The sequence below is a fragment of the Bos javanicus genome, chromosome 25 (assembly GCF_032452875.1).
Source record: "Bos javanicus breed banteng chromosome 25, ARS-OSU_banteng_1.0, whole genome shotgun sequence".
Lineage (NCBI taxonomy): Eukaryota > Metazoa > Chordata > Mammalia > Artiodactyla > Bovidae > Bos > Bos javanicus.
This window is the reverse complement of record NC_083892.1, coordinates 231,880-259,634: the sequence shown is the minus strand read 5'-3', so window position 1 is coordinate 259,634 and position 27,755 is coordinate 231,880. Positions and strand designations below refer to the sequence as shown.

Sequence of the window (27,755 nt, the reverse complement as noted above, 5' to 3'; positions counted from 1 at the left end):
CCTGTGGTTTTTCTCTTCGGGCGAAGGCGGACCTGTGGAATGTGGTCAGGCTAGAAGCATAAGAAGGTGACGGGACTTTTTCTGGTGGCCCTGCCCCACGGCTGGATGCCTCTGTCCCTTCCTCGGGGCTCCTTGTTTTCCTGGGTTAGATTACAGCATTCAACGTCCTGCATATGGAATGCTGAGAAGGAAAGTTAAGCAACTTTGGGATAAGCTGAATTGTTTTCAGACTGATGAAACCTCCCTGGCTGTGTACTAGGATGCTGGGAAATATGCAGGCCTTTCCTCCAGAAGCCCGAAATCTGGAAGGACAGACATGTGGCCCCTAACTGTAGGCCACCTTGACAGTCAAGGCCTCAGGCCACGTGTGGCCCCAGGAATGGGCAGTGGGTGGCGGGCGCCCTTATGCCCAGGGAGGGTCCCTGGAGGTGGTGTGCGCTCAGACTGGAGAGGGAGCCGGTTGGCAGGCTCACCACTGGTCTTGAGCATCTCCTGTGCTTCCAGGGGAATTCTGAAAAGTGATACTTTCTGTCACATGGTTTTAAGTTGGAAATTTTTTTATAAGTTTATGGTATAAAGTATAAGCATATATTCCATGTAGCTAATATAGTATAAATAACAGTTTGGTGACAGCTACCATCTTCATAAAAAATCTACTCCTTGTATTCCTATTTTCCTTTAAATTGTCATTCCATTCCATAACACCCCAGAATTTTGCCCTAATGTTTCTTATACCTGAAAGTCTTTTTTTTTTTTTTTTACATCAGCATACATTGAAACTTCTTTTGCTGAAATCTTCAGAACTTAAGTATTCACTTATCTAAAAGTCGTATTTTGTCATTGTGGTTATGAGCAGTATATAGTTGATAGAACAATACAGCCAAGTTGCAGGTTTCAATAAATAGCTATTACACTATCAGCAGAAAAGGTTGCTTGGAAGTGCACCTCTTAACGATGAGGAGAGTAGGAGCTCTGTGCCCAGTTCGGAGAGGGCTTCACTCAGTGGTCCCGGCGGTGTGCACACCTGCAGGTTCTGGACCTAGATGGACGCAGCGGAGGGAGGCGGAGAAGAGTGAGGACTTGCCTGTGGGGGGACCTAATGTTACAGGGAGTGGGGAGGGTTTGAGGAGGAGCTGATGCTAGCCCCAGCCCGGTTCTTGGACAGGGTGTGTGTGGAGACCGAGGTGCTGGGACAGCGTCCTTGTGTCCTGCTCCCAGTGTTGGATGTATGACGTCAGAGGGCAGAGCTAGAGGAGCTGCATAGGAGAGCCTGGGCCCAGATGCTTTGAGGTCACACGCAGACACACACACGCACCCCCAGCCGTGCCCTTTCTTCCTGGGGGCCTGGCTTTTGTCAGCGCTGATATTTTAGGTCATGCTGCACTCCCTCTTGGACATTGTCTTGTGGCTCTGGATACCTCCCCCTCCCCAGGGGGAGGTGAGGAGGCCTTCTCAGCAGCATGAGATGGTGTGAAAGGCTCCAAGTGGGTTTTGGGGTGCTCCAGTGGCAGGGTCTCCAGGCCATCTCCTGTGCTCCTCCCTCCCTCCATGTCCACTACAACCCATCCCCAGGACAGGCAGCAACAAGGCTGGGTAGCTTGGCTCCCCTAAGCAAGATGTGCTTGATCAAATACACATGTTCTCCTTCACATAAAGTTTGTGGAGTCTTCTTTGGGTAAAAACCTTAACTTTCTTGATTGATTTGAAGTCATATGATAAACTTTTTGTAACTTAGAAGTACAGCACCTGTTAGTAGTTTGTCACTGAATTTATAAAACAGTTTTTATTCCATGTATTTTCTGTTAAGGGGTTTTATTAATAAAAAGAATTGTGTTCCTGTTCCCTGAATTTCCCTAAGGTTCTTAAATCGCCAGTACTGAGGTCATGTAAACGTTCTTTGTTCAGCACTGTTCACACCCTAGTGTGTATGTGCCTCTCTCATCTTCCCAGTTTTCCGTTTTATTTAGAAAACTGTGGCTGAGAAGCAGGAGAAGAGAAATCAGGATCGGCTGAGGAGGCGAGAGGAGAGAGAGCGGGAGGAGCGGCTGAGCAGAAGGTGAGCCTGAGGACAGCCCCCCATCCCAAGGACACCCCATGTACTTGGCAGTCTTGCTGTTGCCTGTGACACTTGAGGTCTGCCAGGTACCTGGTGGCCATGAAAAGGAGCAAAAAGATTCCTGCCCAGCGCAAGCCCTATGGCGGGATCCACCAGGGACGGGCTCGCGTGGGCCAAGGGCTGAGGCTCGTTGGGTGGGAACAAGGAGAACGTGAGTGGCTGGGAGGGTCCAGGCCCAGGAGGGGCCAGGGATGAGCTGTGTGCTCTGGGGGCAGAGCTGATAGCATCTGCTAGCGGACGGTGTGAGCTGTGCAGAGCGGGAGTGGAGCTGGCCTGGAGTGGCCGCTGATGGTGACAGAGGAGGGGAGCCTGGGAGCGGAGTTTTGGGAGGGGAGGTGGTTCTGACCGTGTTAGGGCTGGGAAGCCTGAGAGCAGCCAGGTAGGGGTGGTGGGTCTGGTCAGAGTTCAGGGCAGTGTCTGGAGCCCAGAGTAGCCAGGCTCTATGTTGGGCACACAGACGCCTGGAGGGATTCCTTTGTGAACAACTTGCTAACTTTTGTTTTTCATTATTTTAATTATGTAACATGTTGATTATAAAGAGACTGGAACAGTATAAAAATATTAAGTACAGACACGAGGGTCTTTTCACACAGGTAACCGCCGTCGCGGGGTGGGCTCTGTGCGCGGGTCCTTGGCCCCCGCAGCGGGCGTGCTCTTGGCCGCACAGCACCATTCTGCGACGTTGTCATCACCTGTCTCCATCCTCCCGCCTTTGCCCACCTTTGTTTTCCTACCTCTAGCACCACCAGTCTGTTCTCTGTATCTGTAAGTTTGGCTCTCTTCTATTCCACATATAACTGAACTCATACAGCATTTATCTTTTCCTGTCTGACTTATTTTACTTAACGTAGTGCTCTCAAGGTCCATCTGTGTTGTTGCAAATGGCAGAATTCCTTCTTTTTTTAACTGAATAAAATGCCACTGTATATATACAACTACATCATGTTTATCGGTCTATCAACGGACACTTAGATTTTCCTGTGTCTGAGCTATTGTAAATAATGCAGTGACCATGGAGTTGTAAGTATCTTCAAAATAGTGATTTAATTTCCATCAAGTGAAAAGGCAGAGGAAACAGAGATCAAATTGCCAACATCCGCTGGATCATGGAAAAAGCAAGAGAGTTCCAGAAAAACATCTATTTCTGTTTTATTGACTATGCCAAAACCTTTGACTGTGTGGATCACAATAAACTGTGGAAAATTCTGAAAGAGATGGGAATACCAGACCACATGATCTGCCTCTTGAGAAATTTGTATGCAGGTCAGGAAGCAACAATTAGAACTGGACATGGAACAACAGACTGGTTCCAAATAGGAAAAGGAGTTCGTCAAGGCTGTATATTGTCACCCTGTTTATTTAACTTATACGCAGAGTACATCATGAGAAACGCTGGACTGGAAGAAACACAAGCTGGAATCAAGATTGCCGGGAGAAGTATCAATAACCTCAGATATGCAGATGACACCACTTGAAGAGGAACTAAAAAAGCCTCTTGATGAAAGTGAAAGTGGAGAGTGAAAAAGTTGGCTTAAAGCTCAACATTCAGAAAACGAAGATCACGGCACCCGGTCTCATCACTTCATGGGAAACAGATGTGGAAACAGTGTCAGACTTTATTTTTCTGGGCTCCAGAATCACTGCAGATGATGACTGCAGCCATGAAATTAAAAGACGCTTGCTCCTTGGAAGGAAAGTTACGACCAACCTAGATAGCATATTCAAAAGCAGAGACATTACTTTGCCAACAAAGGTCCGTCTAGTCAAGGCTGTGGTTTTTCCTGTGGTCATGTATGGATGTGAGAGTTGGATTGTGAAGAAGGCTGAACGCCAAAGAATTGATGCTTTTGAACTGTGGTGTTGGAGAATACTCTTCAGAGTCCCTTGGACTGCAAGGAGATCCAACCAGTCCATTCTGAAGGAGATCAGCCCTGGGATTTCTTTGGAAGGAATGATGCTAAAGCTGAAACTCCAATACTTTGGCCACCTCAAGCGAAGAGTTGACTCATTGGAAAAGACTCTGATGCTGGGAGGGATTGAGGGCAAGAGGAGAAGGGGACGACAGAGGATGAGATGGCTGGATGGCATCAGTGACTCAATGGCTGTGAGTCTGAGTGAACTCCAGGAGTTGGTGATGGACAGGGAGGCCTGGCATGCTGTGATTCATGGGGTCACAAAGAGTCGGACACGACTGAGCGACTGATATGATCTGATCTGATCAAAATAGTGATTTAATTTCCATCAAGTGAATATCCAGAATTGGAATTGCTGGATCATATTGTAATTTTAATTTTTGTTCCATTTTAATTTTTGAGATGCCTCTATCCTGTTTTTCATGATGGCTGCACCAGTTTACATTCCCACCCCCAGTACTTGGCTTTTCTCCACATCCTCACCAGCACCTGTGTTTCTTGTCATTTGGTGATAGCACTCTGACAGATGTGTACTGACAGCCCATCATGGTTTGTTTTGTGTTTCCTTGATGGATAAAGTTGTGGAGCAATTTTTCATGTGCCTGTTGGCCTTTGTATGTCTTCTTTGGCAAAATGTTTGTTCAGGTCCTCTGCCCATTTTTTAATCTTTTTTTTTCCCCCTTCCATTTAGAGTTGTGTGAGTTCTTTTCATATTTTGGATAAATGCCTCTCGGCAGTTTCTTGATTTGTAGATACTTTCTCCCATTCAGTTGCTTTTTCATTTCGCGGATGGTTACCTTCATTGTGCAGAAGCTTTTTAGTCTGATGTAGTCCCACTTGTTGACCTTTGTTAACTTTGCTTTTTAATTTTAATTTTTGGTGACTTTTTTTGAATGAGTGCGAGCACGATCATCCTTGAATGTATTTGAGTATATATAAAGTTCCTTAGAATTCCTGGGAGAGAGGAATTTAATATATAAATACTGGTAGGTGTTAAGGAAATTACTTTCCTGGAGTTTTTATCAAATCACCCTCCAGCCACATGGTGTGTGAGCAGCATCTTTTGTCACTTCCTCCTTCACAGGTTGAAAATCGCTGCTTAGAACAGGATGTGAGAAGTTCACTCTTGTTGTCAAGTGTATTTCTTTTTTTTTCTTAATATTAATTTGGCTGCATCGGATCTTAATTGAGGCACGTAGCGAACAACAGACTGGTTCCAAATAGGAAAAGGAGTACGTCATGGCTGTATATTGTCACCCTGCTTATTTAACTTATATGCAGAGTACATTATGAGAAATACTGGGCTGGAGGAAGCACAAGCTGGAATCAAGATTGCCAGGAGAAATATCAATAACCTCAGATATGCAGATGACACCACCCTTACGGCAGAAAGTGAAGAACTAAAGAGCCTCTTGATGAAAGTGAATGAGGAGAGTGAAAAAGTTGGCTTAAAGCTCAACATTCAGAAAACTAGGGTCATGGCATCTGGTCCCGTCACTTCATGGCAAATAGATGGGGAAACAGTGGCTGACTTAATTTTTTTGGGCTCCAGAATCACTGCAGATGGTAATTGCAGCCATGAAATTAAAAGACGCTTACTCCTTGGAAGGAAAGTTATAACCAACCTAGATATACGTCCACCTGTATATATGACAGTATATTGAAAAGCAGAGACGTTACTTTGCTAACAGAGGTCCGTCTAGTCAAGGCTATGGTTTTTCCAGTGGTCGTGTATGGATGTGAGAGTTGGACTGTGGAGAAGGCTGAGCGCTGGAGAATTGATGCTTTTGAACTGTGGTGTTGGAGAAGACTCTTGAGAGTCCCTTGGACTGCAAGGAGATCCAACCAGTCCATCCTAAAGGAGATCAGTCCTGAGTGTTCATTGGAAGAACTGATGTTGAAGCTGAAACTCCTGATACTTTGGCCACCTGATGCAAAGAGCTGACTCATTTTAAAAGTCCCTGATGCTGGGAAAGATTGAGGGCAGGAGGAGAAGGGGACGACAGAGGATGAGATGGCTGGACGGCATCACCGACTCAATGGACATGGGTTTGGGTGGACTCCGGGAGTTGGTGATGGACGGGGAGACCTGGCGTGCTGCGGTTCATGGGGTCACAAAGAGTCAGACACGACTGAGCGACTGAACTGAATTGAACTGAGGGTCTTCCTCTTACCATGTGGAATCTTTCTGTAGGGCCATGGGCTCCAGAGCGCGTAGACTCAGTAGTTGTGGCACACGGTCTTAGTTTCCCCATGGCGTATGGGATCTTAGTTCCCTGACCAGGGATTGAACTCATGTCCTCTGCGTTGCAGGGTGGATTCTCAACCACTGGACCACCAGGGAAGGTCCCTCGAGTGCATTTCTTACATTGCTGATTGTGTACTGTTTCCTGGGAAAGTGAGCCTGTGTTTGGAGCTTGGGTGTCCTGCCCAGCCCTGCACCGTGACTATCTGTGTAGCTGGGTTGGTGTCCACTGTGAAGTTTGCAGAACCACTGGTTCAGCTCAGTGCAGCGTGGACCCCTGGGTGCTGATCTCTTCCTTCTCCCTCCAACAGGTTGGGGGCCCGGGGCGGGCCTCATAGCAGGTCCTGTGGGAAGTTGACCCTCGTCACCAGGTGGACGTGGGGCACCTCCCCTCAGCTGTAAGGAATTGGGCTGTTTTTAGGAAGTTGCTCATCTTTTTTTCCGTTTTAGGTCTGGATCAAGAACAAGAGATCGCAGGAGGTAGGTTTGCCATTGATACGTTCTCAGTAAGATGTCCTTTTTCATGTGCCTTTTTCTTGAGACTTAGCCTTTATAACTTGGCATTTGTTGTCTGGGGTCAGGGTTGGTCGCGAAGGGCACAGAGCATGGGTTAGAAGGAGAGCCCTGATTGGGGCTCCGTGCAGCATGGGGTGGGCGTCCACTGTCAGTGAGAGGGATGATCAGAACGTTCCTGGCATGTTTCCGGAAGCATCGGTGGGGAGGGTCTGGCCAGTTATTCATGACCAGGGTGCCGTTGAGGGGAGGGTTGTGAACCCGGGTTACAAGTCTGGGAGGAGAGAGCAGAGACAGCAGTAAGGTGTCAGCACAGCCTCTGTTGCAGGTCGCGCTCCCGGGACCGACGTCGCAGGCGATCGAGGTCAACTTCCAGAGAGCGGCGGAAGTCGTCCCGCTCCCGGTCCCGAGACAGACACCGGCGCCACCGAAGCCGCTCCCGGAGCCACAGCCGTGGCCATCGACGGGCATCCAGGGACCGGAGCTCGAAATACAAGTAACTACTCTGCTCCTTTAGTATCTGCAGCAGGAGGTGAGCCCTGCTCAGTGCGCCAGGGCCTGGGGTCTGTCACCCAGGGACTGAGCGTTGAGGCCTTGAGGGTCCTGACGGGGCCCAGGGCTCTGGGAGTCCACCTGCTGGGGGCAGCAGGTGGCTTCATGGCTGGACAGTTGAGAGCTGCAGAGGTGTCACGTGTAGGCGTGGCCATGCTTGGGCTACACATGCACCGCCACTTTGGTACACACAGCCCTAGTAGGCTGCTCACCTCGGTTGTGGTGATTTAAAAAAAACACACACACCACTAATAATCATGTTTGGAGACGCCCACCATTCGCTTTGGTAATACTTTTTCTCCATTGTGTTTTTACATAATGGATCAACTCGTGCTATATTTTCCTTTGCACTGTTTACATTTTAGTGAAAGCTGTTCCTGTTACTAGAACCCTTTGGAAATGCCACTCTGTGTTGGCTGCCCGGCCCTCCCTGTGCGGTGCCTGCTGGGCCCTCCCAGCTGTGTGGGTCTTCCCTTTCCTCGCACGGACAGTCCACGGTGTCAGTGCTTGGGGAGCACCCAGGAGGGAGGGCCAGCCCTCGATGAGCCTCTGGTTCCCTTTTCCCAGGTTCTCCCGAGAGCGGACTTCAAGGGAGGAGTCCTGGGAGCGCGGGCGGAGTGAGCGGGGGGCCACCGACTGGAGGCTTGAGAGTGCCAACGGGAAGGCCGCATCGCGGAGGTCGGAGGAGAAGGAGGCCGGCGAGATCTGAGCCCACGCCCAGGCACTGTAAATAGTCCGATCCACGTCTGACACGGCCTCACGTTACCCTTTCTATTTGCTGAATACAGCTCATCTTTTGTAGTTTAACATTTCTATTGTTTCGGAGCTAGCTGTGAGTTTCTAGAGGTGTACAGAGTTGCTCCTGTGTTCTGGGTTGTGTCGAGCGGGAATAAACAACCTGACAGACTGCCTCCTGGCGGCCGCGGTGCGTTCTCTGCAGTCCTGGCTGCGCTGGACTTGCCGAGCCTTCCACAGGGTGGGGGGGCACGCCCAGGTCACCTGCACGTAGCCCAGAAATGTGACTCATCCTCGGGCTCCCCTCTGCCTTTTGGCGTTCTACGTGCTGACGGAGCCAGAGGCACTCAGCCGTCTGCTCTCCCAGCCCCATGTGTCTTTCTGAGGTCCAAGCTTGTTCTCTTCCCCCATTTCTTTGGAGGACTGCTTGTCTGGTTTGTGGTCAGCAGCCTCCGCCCAGCACTGGAGCTCAGATAAGCTGCAGTTCCCCCTCTTGGAGTTAGTCAGAGCAAAGAAAGACCCACGGAAAGGTCGACATGGTGGCCACAAGGTCCTCAGAGGAAGGCATGTTGACTTTGGGGTCAGTCGTGGTTCTGCTCACCCTTGGCAGGGCTGGTGGTATTATCCAGTCTCCCTCAGCTCTTCCGCTTGTATCTCGAGACTAAAGTGAGCTGTTTTGAAGATACAACTGGGAGCTCTTTCATTTTTTCACTTTTCAGGGGGAGGATGACTGTGGCGTGCTCAGTCGTGTCTGACTCTTTGTAACCCTATGGACTGTAGCGGCCAGGCTCCTCTGTCCATGGGATTCTCCAGGCAAGACTACTGAAATGGATTACCATTCCCTTCTCCAGGGGATCTTTCCGACCCAGGGATCGAACCTGTGTCTCTTAGGTCTCATGCATTGGCAGGCAGATTCTTTACCGTCTGAGCTACCAGGAAAGTTCATCAGGGGAGTGTGTGGTTTTATTTTTGGAGGTAGCTTCTGATGGCCACGTTGTGAAACACACACCCACACCCCTGTGCAGAGCACATGGACACTGGGTCTGGGTCATGTGGCTGCCAGCCCCAGGGCGTGGTCGGTGGTCCTCTTCTAGGCTCCTCACTGGGGTTTGTTTCCCTCTGGAGGGATGTGGGTAGTGGGCTGCTCTGCTGCCCTCTGGCAGGGTCTCCCCCAGCCACCTGTGTCCACGGAAAAGAGGTCTGGCATCAGCGATGTTCCTCCGCCCAGGGGTGTTGCCCTGGCCTGCAGCCAGGCTGGGCCAGAGTGGCCACTGAGAGGCCAGGTAGGTACCTGCGGGGGAGCAGGGGACGTGCCATCTTTGTGGGAAGTAGATAAAAGCCCTGGGAAAGCAGGGCGGAAAGCCCTGGGAGGGCAGAGGTGGGCGTGGGCGGGGGCAGGCAGAGAAGCCCAGGCTGTGCTGGTGGTTTCCTGACTCCACCCTGCAACCCGGCTCGTGACGGAGGGGTCTGGACTGAGTGGGCAGCCAGGGCAAAGACTGCCCAGCTCCTCAGGTCTCCATTCTTAACCTCCCAAGGGGGTGTTTGGGGGTCTGTTCTGTTTGTGTTGTGGTGACAGGGCACACATACTTGCATTTCTGACGCACGGTTGCGTGGCACTCTGTCTGCTGCCATCCCTGGAGGCTGGTTTTGAAGAGGCAGCGGGCAGATGGCGTCCCTGACCTTATAGGAGCCTGGAGGTCCCAGTGAGAAAGCAGATGGGCTGGGGTCAAAGATGCCTGGGGGGAGGCTTCTGCTCCCCCCACAGCTGCGTGCTTGCTCGTCAGTCCAGAGGCACCTGCCTGCCCCTGGCGTGCCCTGGCCTGACTGCAGGGGCTGCCTGGATCCCCCCAGCCCCTGAGCCTCGGCTCCTCAGCTGGCTCCACTCCACTGGGCGCAGGTGTACAGCGGGCTGCTCTGGAGGCCACAGCCCAGCCTGGGTGAGCGCGGCTCCAGGGGTGGCACCGGGAGGGTGCTGGGAGGAGGGCACCGCTCACCCGCACCCTCTCGTCCTTGTTAGAGTGCTGCTGTGGGGAAGCGCTGGCTTAGCAGGGATGCTGGGAGCGGGCGGTGATGGCAGTCCTCGGTGAGAGAGGGGTTGGCCGAGCCCATAGGTGCAGATCTCCAGGGGCCTGTGGTCAGACCCAGGGCTGTGTGGTGCCCTTGGCCCCTTCAGTCCCCAAGTTCTCAGGGACTCCCCCAGCCCCAATCTTCCGCTCAGGAGCGGGGGTGAGGGGTGTGGCACGGAGGCCCCAGTCTGTCCATGGGGCAGGCGGGGGGCCTGTAGCTGGGGGCAGGGATGCTTTGGTTTCTGCCCCTCTCTTTGGGGGTCTCTAGCAAGGCCCAGGCCTGCAGTCTTGGGACCTGAGGGCTGGAGGGATGGTGTTGGCCCTGCAGCTCTGTGGGACTCCACGGCCTTAACGGCGGTCCAGACCCTTGCTGCGGCGTGTGGACACGGGCCATCTTCCCAGGGTGAGGGCTGTGCAGCAGGTGCGTGCACTCGGCTGGCCTGGGAACCAGGAGGGATGGATTCCAGGGGTGGGGCCGGTGTCCAGCCATGGTTTGCGCATGTGGAGAAGGGGTTGTGCCTCGGAAGGGTCCCCTGCCTTAAACAGGGTGGTCCTGCTCTGGCGGCCGGGCTGAGCTGAGCAGTGCTGGGACTTCATCCCGTGCCCCTGTCACCCACAGGCCTTGTAGCAGGTGGTGTGAGCCCCTCTAGGCTTCCTGTGGATCAGGGGAGGGATCCAAGAATGTAGGTTTCTTTTTTTGCAGGTAGGTTGGTTGGTTTTTTGATGGAGATAAACTTATCTCATAAAATTCAACATTTCAGCCGCTCGAAAGCGTACGGTCTAGTGGTCTTCAGTGTGCTTGCAGTGTCGTGTTTATCACTGTGGCGTTGGGGCGTCTCGTCACCCCAGCCCCACACCCACCAGCAGGCATGCCCCTCGGCCCCAGCCTTTGACAGCCACTGGTCTGCTGTCTGTCTCTGGAATCGCAGAATGCGACTTGTGATCAACATCAGTTACTTCGGAGTGTGCTGTCAACAGGGTTCGTCCACCCCGCCAACTCTAGCCTGTACCAGTACCAAGAATGTAGCTGTTTACCCGGGCTGCTGCTGGTCCGAAGCACCCTGACAGCTGGGTCACAAGCCCTCAGTGGCATCTCTGGGACAGCTTAGGGCAGGTCTCCTAGCTCTTGTCGTTGGCACATATGATGCTGACACTTGTTTGGACCTAGGGGAAGAGGGCAGAGCCATCCTGGGCCTGATCGCGGCGCGGTGAGCGGCTTGCTCTATGTCCACTCCACAAGCCCTAAGCCAGGCCCTCAGGTAACCACCCACACCCCCAGCACAGGGTGGCATGTGATAGGGGTCAACACGAGGTCTGCCCCCAGGTGCCAGTGAACCCTGGCCTGAGGCGGCCCTCTGCTCCCACCCAGGGGCACTTGGGAACCCGTGAGGGAAGCCTGGGGGTCCCTGCGTGTCCTGAGCCCCCACAGCGCTGGCGAGTGCCACCCTCTTGCGTCTGCTCTCCCCCTTCTCTGCCCTCCCCCGTGCCACCCCCAGCCTGCCTGCCTGACTTCCCTGCTGGGCCCGTGGGCTCAGGGCTGCCCTCCTGAGGAGGTGGTGCTGTCCTCACAGTTCAAGAGAGAAGCTGCTAACTGCTGGCCAAGGGGACTTCCCCCACCTGGATCCCGGCCACCTTCTTTTTAAAATTCTTATTGAAATTAAATTGACAAATGTTATTTTAGTTTTACGTGTACATTCTAATGACTTAATATATATATATTTTGCAAAATGATTTTTTTCCTATGATAAGTTTTAAGCACTACTCAGCAACTTCAAGTATGCAGTACAGAATGGTGTTTAGTGTGATACATCAGAGGATGGGATGAATGGATGGTATCACTGATACAGTGGTCATGAGCTTGGGCAAATTTTCGGAAATGGTTAGGGTCAGGGAGGCCTGGCGTGCTGCAGTCCATGGGGTCACAAAGAGTTGGAGGCGACTGGGCAATTGAACAACAGCGTGATATGTTACAGTGCAGTATTACATTGTCCTGGGCCTTCTGGGGCTGCTCCTGTCCCCTTTGGAATACCTGCCCAAGTGCAGCCACCTTGGGATCCAGGCCTTTCAGCCCCAGGCCAGGCCCCGCCTCTGAGCAGAAGAGAGCACAAAACACTGCAGACAGGACCTGCGGTACATCGCCGGCTCCTCGGTGCCCTCATCTGCCCCACAGTCCTTCCAGAGAGCTTTGCTGTCCTTGAAAATCACCACAGACAGCACGCATTAATTGTCCCACAGCTCCTGAGCATCAGGGCATCAGGTCAGATGCAGGTCCAGCACCAGTGAGCCTTGAGAATGTGCTGAGCGACATGCTGGACACGAGAGACCACAAGCTGTGTACATTTACATGGAAAGGCCAGGATCAGTAAAGCCGTGGGGCTGGGCTGGGAGAGGTGTGGAGGGGGTGCCTGGTAGTAGGCAAAGGGCTTCCTTTGGGGCTGTAAGAAAGTTCTGGAGCTGGCTAGAGGTGGTGATGGCACACTGTTGTGAATGAAATGAATGCCACTGAGCTGCACTCTTTACAGTGGTTGAACTGGTAAGTGTTTGTTACCTATATTTTGCATGAGTTAGTGTTAATCACTCAGTCATGTCGGACAGGCTCTGCGACCCCATGGGCATCTGTCTGATGTGACCCATCAGGCATCTGTCTGTGGAGTTCTCTATGAAAGAATACTGGAATGGTTTGCCATGCCCTTCTCCAGGGGATTTTCCCAACCCAGAGATCGACCTGGGTGGGCTACATTGCAGGCAGATTACCAGTGAACAACAGGGAAGCCCTGTATTTTACCACATTAAAAAAAGCTTCAGTGAGGGAATTTGGGATTAACAAATGCAAACTATTACATGTCTGTATAACTGACTCGCTTTGTTATATAGCAGAAACTAATGCAACATTGTATATCGACAATATGCCAATAAAATTTAAAAACAGCAACGAACAGCCACACAAGGGGAGGTGACCACATGAGAACACCAGAAGGGAGCGCTGCAGGGTCCACTTTAGTCTCTGGATCCATTGATAATTCTTTTTACTGTATTTGCGCTTTTCATCTTTAAGCCTCAAGTCTGATCTTTATCCCTTCTTTGAGTCATTTAAGTGACATAGTCAATATTGGGTTGGCCAGAAAGTTAAACCAGAATGAACTTGACTGACCAACCCATGCACCACAGAGCAAGTGAGACTAGCTCCCTGACCAGGAGCTGAGCCTGTGCCCTGGGCAGTGGAAGTGTGGAGTCCTAACCACTGGGCCGCCAGGGAATTCCTCCATTGTTTTGTTGATGCCATTTTTTGGGGTCTTTACATTTTTCCTTCCATTTTTGCCCAGCTCAGCCCTCCTCCCCAGGGTTGGGGGGTTGTGTTAGAATGTTTTAACATCCTGTTTTCTACTCTGTTACCTTGGAAATCGTAACACTATTTCTATCTTAAAAAAAAAAAAAAACGTCCCACAGCATTTATTGTCATCTGGTAATAACAAGGGTGAGCAGAACAATATGAATACATGTTTTAGAACTACATCTCTAACAAAGGACACCTAAAAAAACCAACGGTATTGCCAAACAATTTCTCACTTCATCTGTCACTTCTAGTTGGAGACACTTTGGAGCAGAGTAATGTTATCTCCTTTTAGCATGATCCGACCCAGTTGTTTTCTTGACTTTGTTTTAGAATGAATGTCTTCTGCATCATCTAATACAAGGTTCATATACTCATCAAAACCAATGGTACAGCCCTCTGTCCACATATTCACTTGCTCATAAAGCCACCCTTGAATCCGCGATCTATTTTGCAAGCATCTGAAGATGAGATTGATGGGCTGCACCTGCCCCTTCTGCACATTCCAGCCCTGGCCCCGGTACGCCATGCTGGAAGCTCACAAGCACCACACTGCTCTGCACTCTCAGAAAACCTATTTCTATCTTTTTAAATTTTCTTCACTGCGTGTGGGCTCAGTTGTGGCACTCAAGTTTAGTTGCAGGCAGATTAACCACTGGACCACCAGATAAGTCCTGCTATGTGCCTTTTTATATTCTGTGGTTCCCTGCAGATGTTTCAAGCCAAGTTGCATTGAATGTGGCATCTGCAGTGGCTGCTGGCTTTCATGCAGGTGCCTTGCCCTGTGTGCCTGGTGAGTTTGTCAGCCCTGGCACCTTGTGGCCTGTGAAGTACTTTTTTCTCGGTGGGGGGTGGGGGGATTTGTTTGCATATCAGCATGTGATTTCATTTTATTAGGGAAGCATGTTTTCTTTTCTGCTGAATAGCCAGGGGCTTTTTTCTTTCTGTTTATTATTTCTTCTTACCAGTCCCTGTATTTGGAGAAAGGATAACCCAGTGGGATATCTTTAGGGTCCCAGGTTTATGGGAAAGTCACCTTTTGGGTGTATCACCTTTTACTGGCCCTTTGAACTGTGAACCCGTAAGGAAAAAATTTCAGCTCAAGTTTGCTCATTTTGGAAAATACCTCAGAACCCAGGTGGTTTAGGTGCTGTGACATCTGAGTTCTCACCTTCACTTAGTTATCTGGTCTGCAGATTCCGAGTCCACTTGCTGTTAGAGGGTGGAAAGGGTCTTATCCAGCATTCCTAATTGTCATAAATGAGGGTGTAGATCGGAAATGGCAGCTCAGAACAGGCAGAGCCATGGAGCGTGGTTGGGCCCAGAGACCTGAGGAGGGGCTGGGTTTATTTGGAGGAAAGAGTACCCCCAGGAAATACCCGGGAAAAAATGGGCAAAATCTGGATCAACCTGAGGAAGAACGCTACCCTGGGAAGTGGGTGGCCCTCTAGCAGTGAGCAGGTGAGGCTGCCAAGGGTGCAAGGTGCTCATCTGCTGGCGAAACTCAGGAAAGCAATTTTGGCGGTATTCTCAAAAATCCTCCAAGGGCATGACAATGTTAGTGCGTAGGCTTTTAGCTACAAATACTCAGGGAAGATTTTTTGCAAATTAGTTGTGAAAGTGGAAAACATAAGTGAAAAATCATAACCTTTGCTGGGATTAGACCAAGTGTCTGTCTTCTCTGCCTCTGGCCCCGCCTAGGGGGAGCTGCTGCCATCTCATGTGTGTTACGTTTCCTCTGATCATGCCAGTGTGAAACTGAGTATATTCTTATGAGAAATCTCTCCAAATGTGCCATCACCCCTCCCCACTGGGGTGTGAGTCACCCCTCTGGTCACTTAGTGGTCCTCTCTGGTACCAGGTGGACTGTCCTAGTACCACAGCACTCGTGTTCACAGTGACCCTTATTTGAATAGTGGCCTCAGTGTCCAAGAGGAGTTAATGCACCAAAGACCTCAAGTGCTTCCTTTAAGTGAAAAAATGTTATAGTTAATAAGGAAAGAAAAAAACGTGCTGAGGTTGCTGAGATATACAGTAAGAACGAATCCTGTATCTGAAATTGTGAAGAAGGAAAAAGAAATTCATGCTGTTAATGTATGTCCGGAACCCACAGGAAGGCATGGGCAGTTGAGGTGCAGCAATTGGGAGTCGTTTCCTGAAGTTTCTGCGATGACCGTGATTGATTCCATGAGAAAAAATTTTTAAAGGAAGACGCTCTGAGTTCTGTCTGCTGTGTGGGATGGGGGCAGGGTGCGCTGCAGGCGCCACCTCCTCCGACCAGGTCCGGAGTCTGGCAAAGGCACCGTTGACCCCAAGCTTCCCGGTTGCTGAAAGTGCCCTGCGCGTTCAGTTCAGGAGGTGCAGTCCCGCTCCACCCCGGCAGGGGCGCCCGTCCCTAATTTCCTCGCAAGCTGTGCCGGGCGGTACTAACTAGGTGCATGTGAGGTGTCCGAAGGCTGCAGCGGGAAAGACGGTCTGGGCGGGGGCCCAGCCGACACCTCCAAGTGGCCACGCTCAAGGGCATGGTGCGTCGGGGCTTACCACGTGGGAGTGGAGAACCCCTGTCCAGACTTCCCGCCTCTCTTTGGGAAGGGCGTCCCACCCTCGTCAGGCCCCTAGAAGAGAACACGGGCACAGCCGGGACTGCGGACTTTACTCAAACACTGGAGACCCCCCGCTACCACCCTCCCAATTTAGCCACTGCTGGGGGCCAGCGCCGAGATCACGTGGTTCAGAAACTTGACCAGCGAGGCGTGCATGTTGGGGCTGAAGTCTCCGGGGTAGTGCCGGGCGAGGGTCACCAGCAGGCAGTGGCACAGCAGCTGCAGACAGAATGGTTCCCACGCGGTGCACCACCCCTTGCCTGGTGAGAGCCCCCTCCCCCGGCAACGGGCGTCGGCCCCACCCGCGAGCTCACCTTGAAAAAGACCGGGTCCACGCGCAGCTTGTGCGTGTGCAGCTCGCGCAGGTACGACAGGGTGCCCGGCAGGTCGTCCAGGTGGTTCACGGCCAAGCTCAGCGCGTCGGCCACCTTCTGGCCGTGGGCTGTGACCTGGGCGGAGCCGGGGCTCAAGTTTAGGTGGAGGAAATAGGTCTTGGAGGAAGGGAAGGCCACGAAGGTCCTGCGGGAGGAAGGGCGAGTGAGGCGCGTCCTGATGGCGGGGCCTGGGGAGGAAGGGCTCCGGAATAGGACGGCGGGGGACGCATCCCCCGAGCGCGCTGAAGACAGGTGAGCCCTGAGGCGCCAGGACCTGTGCGCACCTCTCCAGGGCCTCCGTCGTGTAGATGCCGACGTTGGTCCCGAGCTTCCGCCACAACGCGAGCACTGCAGCGCGGTCCGCCGGCGCCAGCACCATGGTGGAGACCGGCCTGCCCCGCGCTCGGCGTCTCGGTGAAGCCTGGGCTGCGCCTGCGCCTCTCGGCATGCTGTCCCCTTGGCCTCCAGGGGGCGCCGGGCCTCTGGTCGCAGAATCTGGCCGGGAGGGGTCTAGGAGCTCTCCACGGAGCGTCAGCTCTAACCTGGGGCCTTCCCAATCGCCCTGGACCCTGAAATCCCTATTTTTGGAAACTAATATTTAGTATGTGTCAATATTAGGTGGCCCTGAATTTTAGCATGGAGTTTGGCATTGAACGTCAGTCTGTTTTCTCATTTATGGAATATAAGGTAGGTAACAGTTTCTTCTTCCCAAGGTTGTTCCTGGTTCATAGCAGATGCCCTTTTCAGGACAATGAGCATTCAGAGTGGCTAGGATAGATCCTAGAAATAATAGCCAATACCTATAAAGCACTGATTCTGTGCCAGGCATCGCTATACATCCTTTTTTTAAAAATGCATTGAAATTCACATAAAATTTACTGTCTTAGCCATTTGAGGTATACAATTCAGTGTCTTTAACTACATTCACACTATGTGTTACCATCACCACTAATTCCAGAACTTTCTCATCATCCCAAATAGAAATCTAGTTGGCGCTAATGGTAAAGAATCCACCTGCCAATGCAGGAGACTTAAGAGACATGAGTGTTGGGAACACAAGGGTTCGATCGCTGGGTCAGGATGATCCCCTGAAGGAGGGCATAGCAACCCACTCCAGTATTCTTGCCAGGAGAATCCCATGGACAGAGGAGCCTGGAGGGCTGTGGTCCATAGGATCGCAAAGAGTTGGACACAACTGAAGCGACCTGGCACAGTACAGGATAGATCCTCCACATAATAGCTAATACCCATGTAGCACTCATTCTGTGCCAGGCATCACTATACATCCTTTTAAAAAAATGCATTGAAATTGGCATAACATAAAATTTACTGTCTTAGCCATTTTCAGGTGTACAATCCAGTGACTTTAATCATATTCACTGTGTGATCATCACCACTATCTAATTCCAGAACTTTTTCATCATCCCAAATAGAAACACTCTCCCCATCAGCAGTCAGTCCATAACCCCTGCCCTCCAGCCTCTGGACATCACCAGTCTGCTCTTGGCCCCTGTGAATTTGCCTATTCTGGACATTTCATGTGCATAGAATCATGCAGTATGTGGTCTTTTGTGTTTGTAGCATGTATTTACACTTCATTGCTTGTTATGGCTGGATAACTTATTCCATTGTCTGTTTAGACGACGTTTTGTTTGTCCTCTCATCTCTCGATGTACATTTGGGTTGTTTCCACTTTTAGTCCAGGCTCTCATTTTGCCTAATAGTAAAATAAGGAAGACTGCCTCTTACAGAGAGCTCACATGCTAAAAGCAGGAAACCTACCATCCATTTTCTGACGATGACTCTTGGGCCCAGGGAAGAAAGGACACTGCTCCCAGCTGAAAGCTTGGGGCTGGACCACTGCCTGGACTGGACACCTCAAGCCACAGGTGCTAGGGGCATTCTCCATGGGAAGAAAGCACCTCTGAGTGTAGGCACCCTGGCCTTGGCTCTCCTCTCCACAGCAGCGCCAGGGGGAGTCAGTGGGCCTCAGGGCAGTGCAGTGGATCCTAAGCTGGGTGCCCAAAATCAGGCTTTCAGACCCTCAATCGCCCAGTGGGTGTCCTGGGGGGGGTGGTGGTGTACCAGGTGACAGAGGTTCCTCCAGGACCTGGCCTGGCTCTACAAGGGCACTACGCACCCCTAGCTTCCTCTAAGCACTTGGTGGGGAGGGAGGCACCCAGAGGGCCTCTGTGTTCTCCCCACCACCCAGCTCCGGGAGCAGCCCCGGGAGAGCTCCGAGTCCTGGCTGGAGGTCCGCCAACAAATTGATCATTTGCGCAAAAATCTCCGTGATGAACATGCAAGGCTCTGGGATGAATTCAGGGAAGGGCCAATGTACTCAGAAATCACTCCAGGCTGAGGGTGAGGGCTGCCCAGAGAATCCCAGGCAGTGGCAGTGGGACAGGCTCCACCCCCACCCCTCCGTCCCGCTTTCCCCTTCTCTCCCTCTGCCTGAGAGCTCCTTAGTCCGAGGCAAGGAATGAGAACCACGCCCACCCCGGCCGGTTCGCGGACACAGAGACCCGAGGCTACAGACACTGCAGCCCACTCAGACTTTATTCAAAGATCAGGAGGTGAGAGTGCGCAGAGCGCAAGGGGGCTCCAGGCCAGGGTAGGGGTCGCCGAGGCTCCAGCTTAACGGTATTTGGAGGTCAGCACGGTGCTCACGTTGGCCAAGAACTTGTCCAGGGAGGCGTGGACCGCGGGGGTGAAATCATTGGGGAGGTGGGAGGCCAGGGTCACCAGCAGGGAGTGGCTCAGAAGCTGCCGAGAGAGGGGACGTCAGGGGGGCGGGGCTGGGTGGGGGCGCCGCCGCATTCTCTGCCCCGCTAGCCCAGATCTGTCCCGGCCCGGCCCGCGAGCTCACCTTGAAGTTGACCGGGTCCACACGCAGCTTGTGAGCGTGCAGGTCACTCAGTTCAGACAGGGCACCGGGCAGGTCGTCCAGGTGTCCCACCGCTTTGGTCAGCGCGGCGGCCACCTTCGCGCCGTGGCCCTTGACCTGGGCGGAGCCGTGGCTCAGGTCGAAGTGGGGGAAGTAGGTCTTGGTGGTGGGGAAGCTCAGGAACATCCTGGGTGAAGAGGCGGGAAAGCCGGGCTTAGGCCGAGCGGCCCGGGACAAGGACGCGCCCGGCGTGCGGCCCGGTCCCCTCGGGGCAAGTGCGGTGCTCACCTCTCCAGGGCCTCTGCGCCATACTCTGCAGCGTGGCCGCCAACCTTGTCCCAGGCGGTCTTGACATTGCTCTTGTCGGCGGCAGACAGCACCATGGTGGGTTCTCTCAGAGTCTGGGTCTGGACCAGAAGAGTGCGGGGCTGCGAGTGCGCGAGCTTTTATGCTCCCGGCGCCAGGGGCACGCCCGCCCGCGCTGCGCTCATTGGCTGGCACGCGGCATGCGCGGCCGGACCTGGACCGCAGAGGGCGCGCGGCGTCCGACCTGCGCCCGGCCGGGCGATGGGTGCTTCCCTCACCCACCCACGGAGACCTGGACTCTGACCCGGGGCTCTTGCTTCCACCGTCTGCTTCCCGCCCGCTGCGTCCACCTTCCCCGAAAGTGGTAGCCTCGCGCCAGGTGGCAGGGGCGGGATTGTGGAGCTGGGTGGATGCCGGCTCCTGCATCCTGTAAGAGTCCGTCAGCTGTCTTGAGAACGGAAGGGAGTAAGTCAGCCCGTGCTATCCACCCCGGACCTAGGCTTGGCACACTCTGGGCATTTTAAACTTGGGCAGTATCAGTGAATGTCCGGGCGATTGAGTGCGCCTAGTCCATGCCAGAGGCAGCCAGTAACACACTTGGCTCACCGTTCACATGTAATCAGCGAATTCCTCCCCACCCCACCCCCACCCCAGTCCAAGCCTCCTGTTCCTCTTCAGCCTTGGCGCCAGATTCCTTTCTTTCCGCAGAGAGTTTTTGAGTGCAACTAAGTGGCAGTCTTGGAACGAACAGATACTGAGAGCGGGTTACAGAATTTGCATGGAGCTCTGGGTTCAAGTCTCTTCTCCCCGGGTGCTGGTTCCTGCAGCCCCGGCCCTTTTAAGGCAAGACTTGAGGAACGTTTCTCAGCCGAAGTCTTACATTCATAATATGGGAAGACCTCCAGCATAGATATAAGGAAAAGACAAATGACTTATGAGAACAATTGAGAAAGGATTTTACTGGAAAATTAACAGAAATATCGAAATAAGTGAGACAGAACTGAATGAATTGGCCAGAAAACAGGTAGAGGATACACAGATCAGTGAGAAGAGCAAGTTGAAGGAAAACATATGTAAGGTAGAATGATATTTTTGGGGGGGAAAAAAGGTACAGTTATAGACATAACTGCATCCCCTCAGCACAGAATAGAAGCCAGTGGGCTCAGTCCCAGACTTTGAAAATCAGCTGTTTCTGTGGCGGTTGGGGAGACAGGATGGAGGGACTCTCTCACTCTTTTTTTTTTTTTTCTCTCTCTCTCACTCTTTTGAATAACATAAAAAAAGGTGCACGTTGTGTGTGAAAATGTTGTTGTTTAGTCACTCAGTCGTGTCCAACTCTTTTGTGACCCCATGAACTGTAGCCCGCCAGGGCCCTCTATCCATGGGATTTTCCTGCAAGGATACTGAAGTGGGTTGCCATTTCCTCCTCCAGGGGATCTTCTCGACCCACGGATGGAACCTGGATCTCCTGCTTTGCAGGCAGATTTTCTTTTTTTTTTAAACCACTGAGCCGCTGGGGAAGTCCCCTGTGAAAACGTAGGTGGATTTAAATTTTTCATTTATTTTCTACATTTAAATAAAAGTGAATGGGGCTGCGGGATAGTGGAAGAGTACGTGGTGAGAGGGGAAGTAACTCCCCAGCTGTTCAGAGGTCCTTGCCCCAAAAGAACATGATCATCAGTGGCCCCGCTACCCTCCTCACCTTTTATCCAACGCAGAGTTGCCCTGAAGAGGAGGGTGGGGGGCTGGGCTGGAGGCGCTGATTGGGTCCTTAAGGGCTACAGGGTGGGTTGGGTGTTCGAGGTTCCAGAGTGGAGTCCAAGGGCCTTTCTGAAGGCTGCTCACAGGACCAAGGCAGAACTGCCAGGAGACCCCAGAAGCCCGGATGGATGTGGGAAGGGGGCTTAGAGGCCAGGGAACGCAGGGCTAGGGGCACAGTGAGCTTCGCAGACTCCAGGGACAAGGGAGTGAGGAGCCTGCTGAAGACGGCAGCGAGCTAGAGGCCCCTCTTCTCACTGACTGCCCCTCCCCCGCAACGCCGCAGAGAGTTCCTGTGACCCAGGACGGGTGCCTGGGCCGCGATCCCTGTTCCGATCCCCCTTGTCTCTGATAGGGAGGAAGTGGAATCTCCTGGAGGTTGTCCTGCCCCTACTTTTGCACAAGGAAGAGCCTATTTGTGTGGTTTGCTTTTGTTTTCATCTAACTATGTTTAGGGGGGATCAGAAAAATTTCAAAACAGGGTGGCCATTTCAGCACTCCCCACCTCAGAGAGAACCCTTGGAAGTCTTCCCAGGAGGGGAACTTGGTTCAGCAGATTCTGGGACCCTCAGCCTTAGCTCCCCGCCCTCCTCCACCCTCCCACTCTTAGGGACTGAGAACCACGCCCACCCCGGCCGGTTCGCGGACACAGAGACCCGAGGCTACAGACACTGCAGCCCACTCAGACTTTATTCAAAGATCAGGAGGTGAGAGTGCGCAGAGCGCAAGGGGGCTCCAGGCCAGGGTAGGGGTCGCCGAGGCTCCAGCTTAACGGTATTTGGAGGTCAGCACGGTGCTCACGTTGGCCAAGAACTTGTCCAGGGAGGCGTGGACCGCGGGGGTGAAATCATTGGGGAGGTGGGAGGCCAGGGTCACCAGCAGGGAGTGGCTCAGAAGCTGCCGAGAGAGGGGACGTCAGGGGGGCGGGGCTGGGTGGGGGCGCCGCCGCATTCTCTGCCCCGCTAGCCCAGATCTGTCCCGGCCTGGCCCGCGAGCTCACCTTGAAGTTGACCGGGTCCACACGCAGCTTGTGAGCGTGCAGGTCACTCAGTTCAGACAGGGCACCGGGCAGGTCGTCCAGGTGTCCCACCGCTTTGGTCAGCGCGGCGGCCACCTTCGCGCCGTGGCCCTTGACCTGGGCGGAGCCGTGGCTCAGGTCGAAGTGGGGGAAGTAGGTCTTGGTGGTGGGGAAGCTCAGGAACATCCTGGGTGAAGAGGCGGGAAAGCCGGGCTTAGGCCGAGCGGCCCGGGACAAGGACGCGCCCGGCGTGCGGCCCGGTCCCCTCGGGGCAAGTGCGGTGCTCACCTCTCCAGGGCCTCTGCGCCATACTCTGCAGCGTGGCCGCCAACCTTGTCCCAGGCGGTCTTGACATTGCTCTTGTCGGCGGCAGACAGCACCATGGTGGGTTCTCTCAGAGTCTGGGTCTGGACCAGAAGAGTGCGGGGCTGCGAGTGCGCGAGCTTTTATGCTCCCGGCGCCAGGGGCACGCCCGCCCGCGCTGCGCTCATTGGCTGGCGCGAGGCCAGGAGGTGCTGGCCTGGAAAGATGGGTCTGGAGAGTGTGTGGGGTGTCGGGGTCCCAAGGTGGCCCCTGCCCTGTCCCGCTTTGGCTGCAATCCAGCTATTTATGGTACCTTCTACCCTGGTTCTGTGGGTTGAACAGCTCACGCACTTTTCTGAGCCACCCAAACCCCCTGGAACCCAGTTTGTACCCACGCTGGGGTAGCATGGAGGTTTCCGTTTGCCAGTCTGGGAGAGGAACACAATCTTTTCCGAAATGAAGCAAGCTGCTTTCGCACTAAAGGGCAGAGACCGAGGGCGGTTCTGCCCAGTCTGGGTGAGGGGTTAGTGTCCAGCATCCCCCTTCAAACTTGGTCACTGACTGTCCAGCCCTGCACATACCTGAGACTCATCCAGGGAACCATCCTCATTCAGAGTTTGGAGAGCTTGGAGGGTTGGGCTCTTGTCTTTGCAAAGGCTCTGGACTGATCGCTAAGATCCGTGCCCCAGTGCTGCCGAGGAAAGATTGACAGTGTGTGTGTGTGTCTGTCTGTGTATAAGATGGGGCGCTATGGCCCAGGGGCTGCAGAGACTGAGCCAGAGTGCTGGAGCTGGGGTGGGGGTTGGGTAGACTCGGGCCTGCCAGACAACCAGCCTTCCTTAGGATTATTATTTCAAAAATCACTTCAAAGACCCAGTGAAGTTGGGGATTTTTTTGGTCGGGTGCATAAGGCTCAGATTGCTTAGGGACATGCATAGTGTCACACAGTGTGTCTATGTGGACTAGGAATGTGTCGACATACCCCACTCTCTGCCCCAGGAGATTCAGAGGAAGGGACTAATTCGGATGAGGGCCAGGCACTGAGACTGAGACTGGAGTTGGAAGAAATGGAGGAGGAACAGAGGTGAGGTCCAGGGATTCCTGGACCACCAAGTCTGTTTGACCTCAGGCCAGAAACTTGGTTGAGGGTCTCTGGTGCCCGCTACTGTGTGTTAAAGAGGGGAAGATTGACACTTGCAGTTCCTGAGGGAGCTAGCAATGGAGATGAGAGTGAATGAGGATGTGTCTGGCAGCCGCGATGCCGAAAGGGAGTACTCCATGGGCCCACCACATGACGCTGCCCCAGGAGGGCAACTGTCTCAGGGTGCCAGGCGCGTTCCAGACCCAGGACTGTCAGCCCTGGAAATGTCCTCATTCAGGCTGTGTTGAGTGCCAGAGGCCCTGCTCCTAGGCCCCTGGTTCCACTGTCAGCAAAGATTCGGTGTTGCACCCTACGGTTCCTGGAGTCTCCCCTCAGGACCCGGAGGTTCTCCGACCGGCGACTTCGACGCCAGTCCGTCTGCTCCCCAAAGAACACACGTGCGCAGGTTCCAGCCTACTGAGGCCTGTTTATTGAATTTCGCAGACCTAGACCCGCGGGGCACGGAACTCAGCGGTACTTCTCCGTCAGCACCACGGCCACGCCCGTCAGGAACTTATCCCACGCCGCCTGCATCTCCACCGTGAACTCGCCCTGCAGGTGGGAGGCCAGCACCACCTGGAAACACTGGATCACCAGCTGCCGGAGAAGAGGCCGGTGAGAAGGGCCCTGTCCTCGCCGGTGCCTCCCCGAACGCCTCCCCTCCCGCCTAGGCTGCGCCGCGAGCCCTGCTGCGCCCCGGGTGGCTCACTGGGAAGTTGGTGGGGTCCACGCGCAGCACTTGTGCGTGCAGGTCGGCAAGCGGGCTCAGGACTGCGCGCAGGTTGTCCATGTACTGCACGGCCACGCCCACCGCCTGGAGCATGCGTTGACCGTGGCTCAGCAGCTGCACCTCGTCTGGGTGGTCACCCAGATGTCTGAAGTAGACCTTGGTGCTAGGGTACACAGTGAAGAGCCTGCGGGAGCAGGGATGTGGGGAGGACGGTCCCTCCAGCGTCTGCGCTGCGCAGACCCCGGGAAAACCCGCTCAGACTCGCCACCAACCCGGGACTCAGGCCCAGTACCCTGGTCTCCTCCTCCCAGCGATTCTGGAGACCCCGCCCCAACCCACCTGCGCAGCAGCTCCGCCCCGAAGGGCGCCTCGTGTCCGGCTATCAGGTCCCAGACCTGTGTTATGTGGGCGCGCTCTTGGGCGCTGAGCATGACGCTGGCGTGGCGTGCTTTAGGGGCCGCGCCAGCCGCCCCGGCCTCCTTATAGCGGCCCCCCCGTGGCGCCCCGCCCGCCCTTATCTTCAGGAGCGCGGCGAGAACCTGGCGACCCAGGTCGCCAAGCCAGGTTCTCCTCACCGCGGAGAAACTAAATCACGCCGTGTGTGGGTGCCTTTGCTGCAGACTTTAGATGGGTCTGCAATTATTCCCCTGAAGGCAAAGTTACTGCTCCGCCAGACAGAGCCAATGGAGGGACAGGGAGAAAGCGCGTGGGGCAGGGAGCCCCCTTAATCCGAGGGGCCAGGAGGTTTCAAGGGTCCTCGCAGCGGTGAGCTGGGATAACAAACTCTGAGGGAAGTACTCTGAGTCCCGACGCGTACCCACCGCGCCGAGTGAAGCCACAGACTGGGTGACATGGGGTGGGACAGAGGTCCCAGTGCAGGTCTGACCCGAGAACGCGGCGTGGACGGTCCTGGGCTGCCCTGCTCCCTTCGGTAGCGACTCTGGGCTCTGCAGGCCAAGGACCGCTCCAAAGCGCCCCTTGGAGTCACTCCAGGCCGGGGGGTGACACCGTGTTGGGCTGCGTTCCTGCGAAGTCCCCATTCTCTCCCGTCACTCTCCCTTCTTTCCCCCAATACTGAGAACGCACGACCAGGCTCCTTCCATCCTTCTCCATTTATTGGGGGTCCCTATGAAACACTAATAGGGTGCAGGGGAAGAAGAGGGCTCGAAGCCTGTTCTAGGGGTCCTGCGACGGCCTCAGCGGTACTTCTCCGTCAGGACGCCGGATACGATCGACAGGAACTTGTCCCAGGCGGCGTGCGCGTCGGCCGTGAAGTCGGCGGGGAAGTGCGAGGCCAACGTGACCAGCAGGCAATGGGACAGGAACTGGGGCGGGAGGGAGAGCGGTCAGCGCTGGCGGCCCGGACGAAGCTCCGCCTCCGCGACCTCGCCCCGCCCTCCGGGACCCCGGCCCAGGGAGCAGCCCCGCCCCGAGGCCTCGCCCCGCCCCGAAACCCCGCCCACCGAGACCTCCTCCAGCCCCGGGGCCCCGGCCCGAAACCCGCGCCGGGGGCCCCGCGCCCACCTTGAAGTTGACCGGGTCCACGCGCAGCACGTAGGCGTGCAGCTTTCTCAGCTTGGACAACGCGCTCGTCACGTTGTCAATGCTCTTGACCGCGTCGCCCACGGCGGCCACCACCCTGGAGCCGTGCGCGCGCAGCTGCGCGGAGCCCGTGTGCAGGTCGAAGTGAGGGAAGTAGGTCTTGGCCTGCGGGTAGCAGGAGAAGAGCCTGCGGGCAGCAGGAGAAGAGCCGGCGGGCAGCAGGAGAAGAGCCGGCGGGCGGGCGGGCGAGTTAGTGACCGCTCTGGGTGACTTGCGGTAGCCGCTGCTCAGTACTGCCTGGCCACCTCACCCTGACCGCCCGTCTCCAAGTCATTCCTTCCTTCCCTCCCTCCCTCCCTCCGTCCACGTGATTGTGGGGACCTGGGTGCTGGGCCCCGAGAGACACAGGTGACCCTCAGACCGCCCCCATCACCTCCTCCTCCTGCCTCTGACCCCCGAGACGCTCCTCACCTGCTCATGCTCACTGACCATCCTCGGTGACACTCCTCACTGACCCATCCTCACTGACCCTCTTCACTCTCCCCTCCTCACTCACTCTTCTCACTCACTCTCCTCACTCTCCACTCCTCACTCACCCTCCTCAGTCACCCCTCCTCACTGACCCCTGTTCTCACTGAACTCTGACCTCACTGACCCACAAGGTCCCCTCCAGGCTCCACCCCAGCACACCTGGTGCTCACCTCTCCAGGGTCTCGGTGCCAATGACGTCCGCCTGTGTGGAGATCTTGCTCCACAGGGACATGATGATGGTCCTCTCAGTCCTGGTCAGAGAGATGGTGGCGGCTGAGCGGGAGCTTGACTTACTGAAAACTGGTGTTGGTGATGCTCAGCCCCCAGGGTCCCCTTATATATGTGGAACCCGGATTGGGGCCAGGGTCATCACTGGGAGAAGGGAGAGGGCAATGCGGTGGGTTTCTTATCATTTCCAGTGACAGCGGGTGGTCAGGGCCTGGTGGGCTTGATGGCTGAGGGGCTATCACTTTGGCTGCCCCTGCAGAGCCACAGCCAGAGCAGGTAACAGGGAGATAGGGGCCCTGGCCTGGCGAAGGGTCCGTGTGTCCACCCAGCCCAGGGCCCAGCCTCCATAATGATTGTCCCTGACCTGCCTGTCCCTCTGAGGGAAGGATGACCTGGGGTGCGTCCCTCCCAGAAGCGTTCTGTGTTCTTATTTTAAGTTTCTGCGGCTCCACCTGATGAGAAAAGTGAAGCCAGGTGTCACAAGGAGGGAGTAACAGTCTTGGCTTCTGGCCCTCTCCAGCCTTGGCTGTAGATCCCTCCTCACCCGGCTGAGGCTCCTTCTGAGGTCTCCTCCACCCACAGGCCCCCAGATGCCTGGTGGGGGCCTCTGCCAGCTGGCACCCAGGGGAGGGGCTGGCCCTTCACACAGTGCCTGGGGCACAGAAACCCACGGTTTTCCCTCCTGGGTTTCCATCCCAGCTGGTGCCTTCACCTGCTTTACCCTCTTAGCTTATCCCCTCCTCCCCAAGGCAACCATTTCTATGTGCTTCATGGGTTCCTTGTTTTCGCAAAGAGTACAGCGAGAACTATATATATATATACACACATATATATATGTATATATATATAAAATTTAACAGATT

The 27,755-nt window shown here is 54.4% G+C and overlaps 7 protein-coding genes across 9 annotated transcripts in view; 1 reads left to right on the top strand and 6 right to left on the bottom strand.

Annotated features, from left to right (window-relative positions):
* Nucleotides 1-8,250, top strand: part of LUC7L (LUC7 like) — a 32,390-nt gene extending 24,140 nt beyond the window's left edge. For both annotated transcript variants that reach the window (XM_061400550.1, XM_061400549.1), the window contains 4 exons: nucleotides 1,968-2,056; nucleotides 6,725-6,754; nucleotides 7,116-7,283; nucleotides 7,907-8,250. In XM_061400550.1, coding sequence (XP_061256534.1) covers nucleotides 1,968-2,056; nucleotides 6,725-6,754; nucleotides 7,116-7,283; nucleotides 7,907-8,048 — 429 coding nt within the window. In that variant the 3' untranslated portion in view covers nucleotides 8,049-8,250. The remainder of the gene's footprint in view (nucleotides 1-1,967; nucleotides 2,057-6,724; nucleotides 6,755-7,115; nucleotides 7,284-7,906) is intronic.
* A 5,315-nt stretch (nucleotides 8,251-13,565) lies between these two features.
* LOC133238015 (small nuclear ribonucleoprotein E-like) lies at nucleotides 13,566-14,098 on the bottom strand. Its single transcript, XM_061400555.1, has one exon. It carries the CDS (start codon nucleotides 13,998-14,000, stop codon nucleotides 13,722-13,724), a length of 279 nt encoding a protein of 92 aa, XP_061256539.1. The 5' UTR covers nucleotides 14,001-14,098; the 3' UTR covers nucleotides 13,566-13,721.
* HBQ1 (hemoglobin subunit theta 1) lies at nucleotides 13,566-18,900 on the bottom strand. 2 transcript variants are annotated; one of them, XM_061400552.1, is made up of 3 exons: nucleotides 16,733-18,900; nucleotides 16,389-16,593; nucleotides 13,566-16,086 (listed from the first exon to the last, which is right to left on the bottom strand). In XM_061400552.1, the coding sequence occupies exons 1-3, from the start codon at nucleotides 16,894-16,896 to the stop codon at nucleotides 16,009-16,011; spliced, it is 447 nt and encodes a 148-aa protein (XP_061256536.1). In that variant the 5' UTR covers nucleotides 16,897-18,900; the 3' UTR covers nucleotides 13,566-16,008. The 2 variants fall into 2 exon arrangements, with proteins under 2 accessions (XP_061256536.1, XP_061256535.1); XM_061400551.1 differs by lacking the exon at nucleotides 13,566-16,086 and adding an exon at nucleotides 16,108-16,293.
* Nucleotides 18,901-18,989: 89 nt separating this feature from the next.
* Nucleotides 18,990-19,776, bottom strand: LOC133238014 (hemoglobin subunit alpha-I/II). Its single transcript, XM_061400553.1, has 3 exons — nucleotides 19,624-19,776; nucleotides 19,318-19,522; nucleotides 18,990-19,214 (listed from the first exon to the last, which is right to left on the bottom strand). The coding sequence occupies exons 1-3, from the start codon at nucleotides 19,716-19,718 to the stop codon at nucleotides 19,086-19,088; spliced, it is 429 nt and encodes a 142-aa protein (XP_061256537.1). The 5' UTR covers nucleotides 19,719-19,776; the 3' UTR covers nucleotides 18,990-19,085.
* Nucleotides 19,777-22,071: 2,295 nt separating this feature from the next.
* LOC133238009 (hemoglobin subunit alpha-I/II) lies at nucleotides 22,072-22,858 on the bottom strand. The gene is made up of 3 exons (XM_061400547.1): nucleotides 22,706-22,858; nucleotides 22,400-22,604; nucleotides 22,072-22,296 (listed from the first exon to the last, which is right to left on the bottom strand). Exons 1-3 carry the CDS (start codon nucleotides 22,798-22,800, stop codon nucleotides 22,168-22,170), a joined length of 429 nt encoding a protein of 142 aa, XP_061256531.1. The 5' UTR covers nucleotides 22,801-22,858; the 3' UTR covers nucleotides 22,072-22,167.
* A 1,410-nt stretch (nucleotides 22,859-24,268) lies between these two features.
* On the bottom strand, nucleotides 24,269-25,076 carry HBM (hemoglobin subunit mu). Its single transcript, XM_061400548.1, has 3 exons — nucleotides 24,931-25,076; nucleotides 24,571-24,775; nucleotides 24,269-24,458 (listed from the first exon to the last, which is right to left on the bottom strand). Exons 1-3 carry the CDS (start codon nucleotides 25,020-25,022, stop codon nucleotides 24,330-24,332), a joined length of 426 nt encoding a protein of 141 aa, XP_061256532.1. The 5' UTR covers nucleotides 25,023-25,076; the 3' UTR covers nucleotides 24,269-24,329.
* Nucleotides 25,077-25,101: 25 nt separating this feature from the next.
* LOC133237970 (hemoglobin subunit zeta-like) lies at nucleotides 25,102-26,896 on the bottom strand. The gene is made up of 3 exons (XM_061400498.1): nucleotides 26,835-26,896; nucleotides 26,116-26,416; nucleotides 25,102-25,916 (listed from the first exon to the last, which is right to left on the bottom strand). Exons 1-3 carry the CDS (start codon nucleotides 26,894-26,896, stop codon nucleotides 25,788-25,790), a joined length of 492 nt encoding a protein of 163 aa, XP_061256482.1. The 3' UTR covers nucleotides 25,102-25,787.
* Nucleotides 26,897-27,755: the final 859 nt, after the last annotated feature.

Excerpts from the sequence above, each read along its gene's own strand:
- LOC133238015 (XM_061400555.1), bottom strand. The coding sequence starts at position 14,000 with ATGGCGTACCGGGGCCAGGGCTGGAATGTGCAGAAGGGGCAGGTGCAG.
- HBQ1 (XM_061400551.1), bottom strand. The coding sequence starts at position 16,896 with ATGCCGAGAGGCGCAGGCGCAGCCCAGGCTTCACCGAGACGCCGAGCG. Across the intron at positions 16,594-16,732 it reads ACGACGGAGGCCCTGGAGAG|GACCTTCGTGGCCTTCCCTT; the intron begins GTGCGCACAGGT and ends TTCCTCCCGCAG. Across the intron at positions 16,294-16,388 it reads TGGACCCGGTCTTTTTCAAG|CTGCTGTGCCACTGCCTGCT; the intron begins GTGAGCTCGCGG and ends TTCTGTCTGCAG.
- LOC133238014 (XM_061400553.1), bottom strand. The coding sequence starts at position 19,718 with ATGGTGCTGTCTGCCGCCGACAAGAGCAATGTCAAGACCGCCTGGGAC. Across the intron at positions 19,523-19,623 it reads GGCGCAGAGGCCCTGGAGAG|GATGTTCCTGAGCTTCCCCA; the intron begins GTGAGCACCGCA and ends CTCTTCACCCAG. Across the intron at positions 19,215-19,317 it reads TGGACCCGGTCAACTTCAAG|CTTCTGAGCCACTCCCTGCT; the intron begins GTGAGCTCGCGG and ends CTCTCTCGGCAG.
- LOC133238009 (XM_061400547.1), bottom strand. The coding sequence starts at position 22,800 with ATGGTGCTGTCTGCCGCCGACAAGAGCAATGTCAAGACCGCCTGGGAC. Across the intron at positions 22,605-22,705 it reads GGCGCAGAGGCCCTGGAGAG|GATGTTCCTGAGCTTCCCCA; the intron begins GTGAGCACCGCA and ends CTCTTCACCCAG. Across the intron at positions 22,297-22,399 it reads TGGACCCGGTCAACTTCAAG|CTTCTGAGCCACTCCCTGCT; the intron begins GTGAGCTCGCGG and ends CTCTCTCGGCAG.
- HBM (XM_061400548.1), bottom strand. The coding sequence starts at position 25,022 with ATGCTCAGCGCCCAAGAGCGCGCCCACATAACACAGGTCTGGGACCTG. Across the intron at positions 24,776-24,930 it reads GGGGCGGAGCTGCTGCGCAG|GCTCTTCACTGTGTACCCTA; the intron begins GTGGGTTGGGGC and ends CTGCTCCCGCAG. Across the intron at positions 24,459-24,570 it reads TGGACCCCACCAACTTCCCA|CTGGTGATCCAGTGTTTCCA; the intron begins GTGAGCCACCCG and ends CTTCTCCGGCAG.
- LOC133237970 (XM_061400498.1), bottom strand. The coding sequence starts at position 26,896 with ATGTCCCTGTGGAGCAAGATCTCCACACAGGCGGACGTCATTGGCACC. Across the intron at positions 26,417-26,834 it reads GGCACCGAGACCCTGGAGAG|CGGCTACCGCAAGTCACCCA; the intron begins GTGAGCACCAGG and ends AGTACTGAGCAG. Across the intron at positions 25,917-26,115 it reads TGGACCCGGTCAACTTCAAG|TTCCTGTCCCATTGCCTGCT; the intron begins GTGGGCGCGGGG and ends CTCCCGCCCCAG.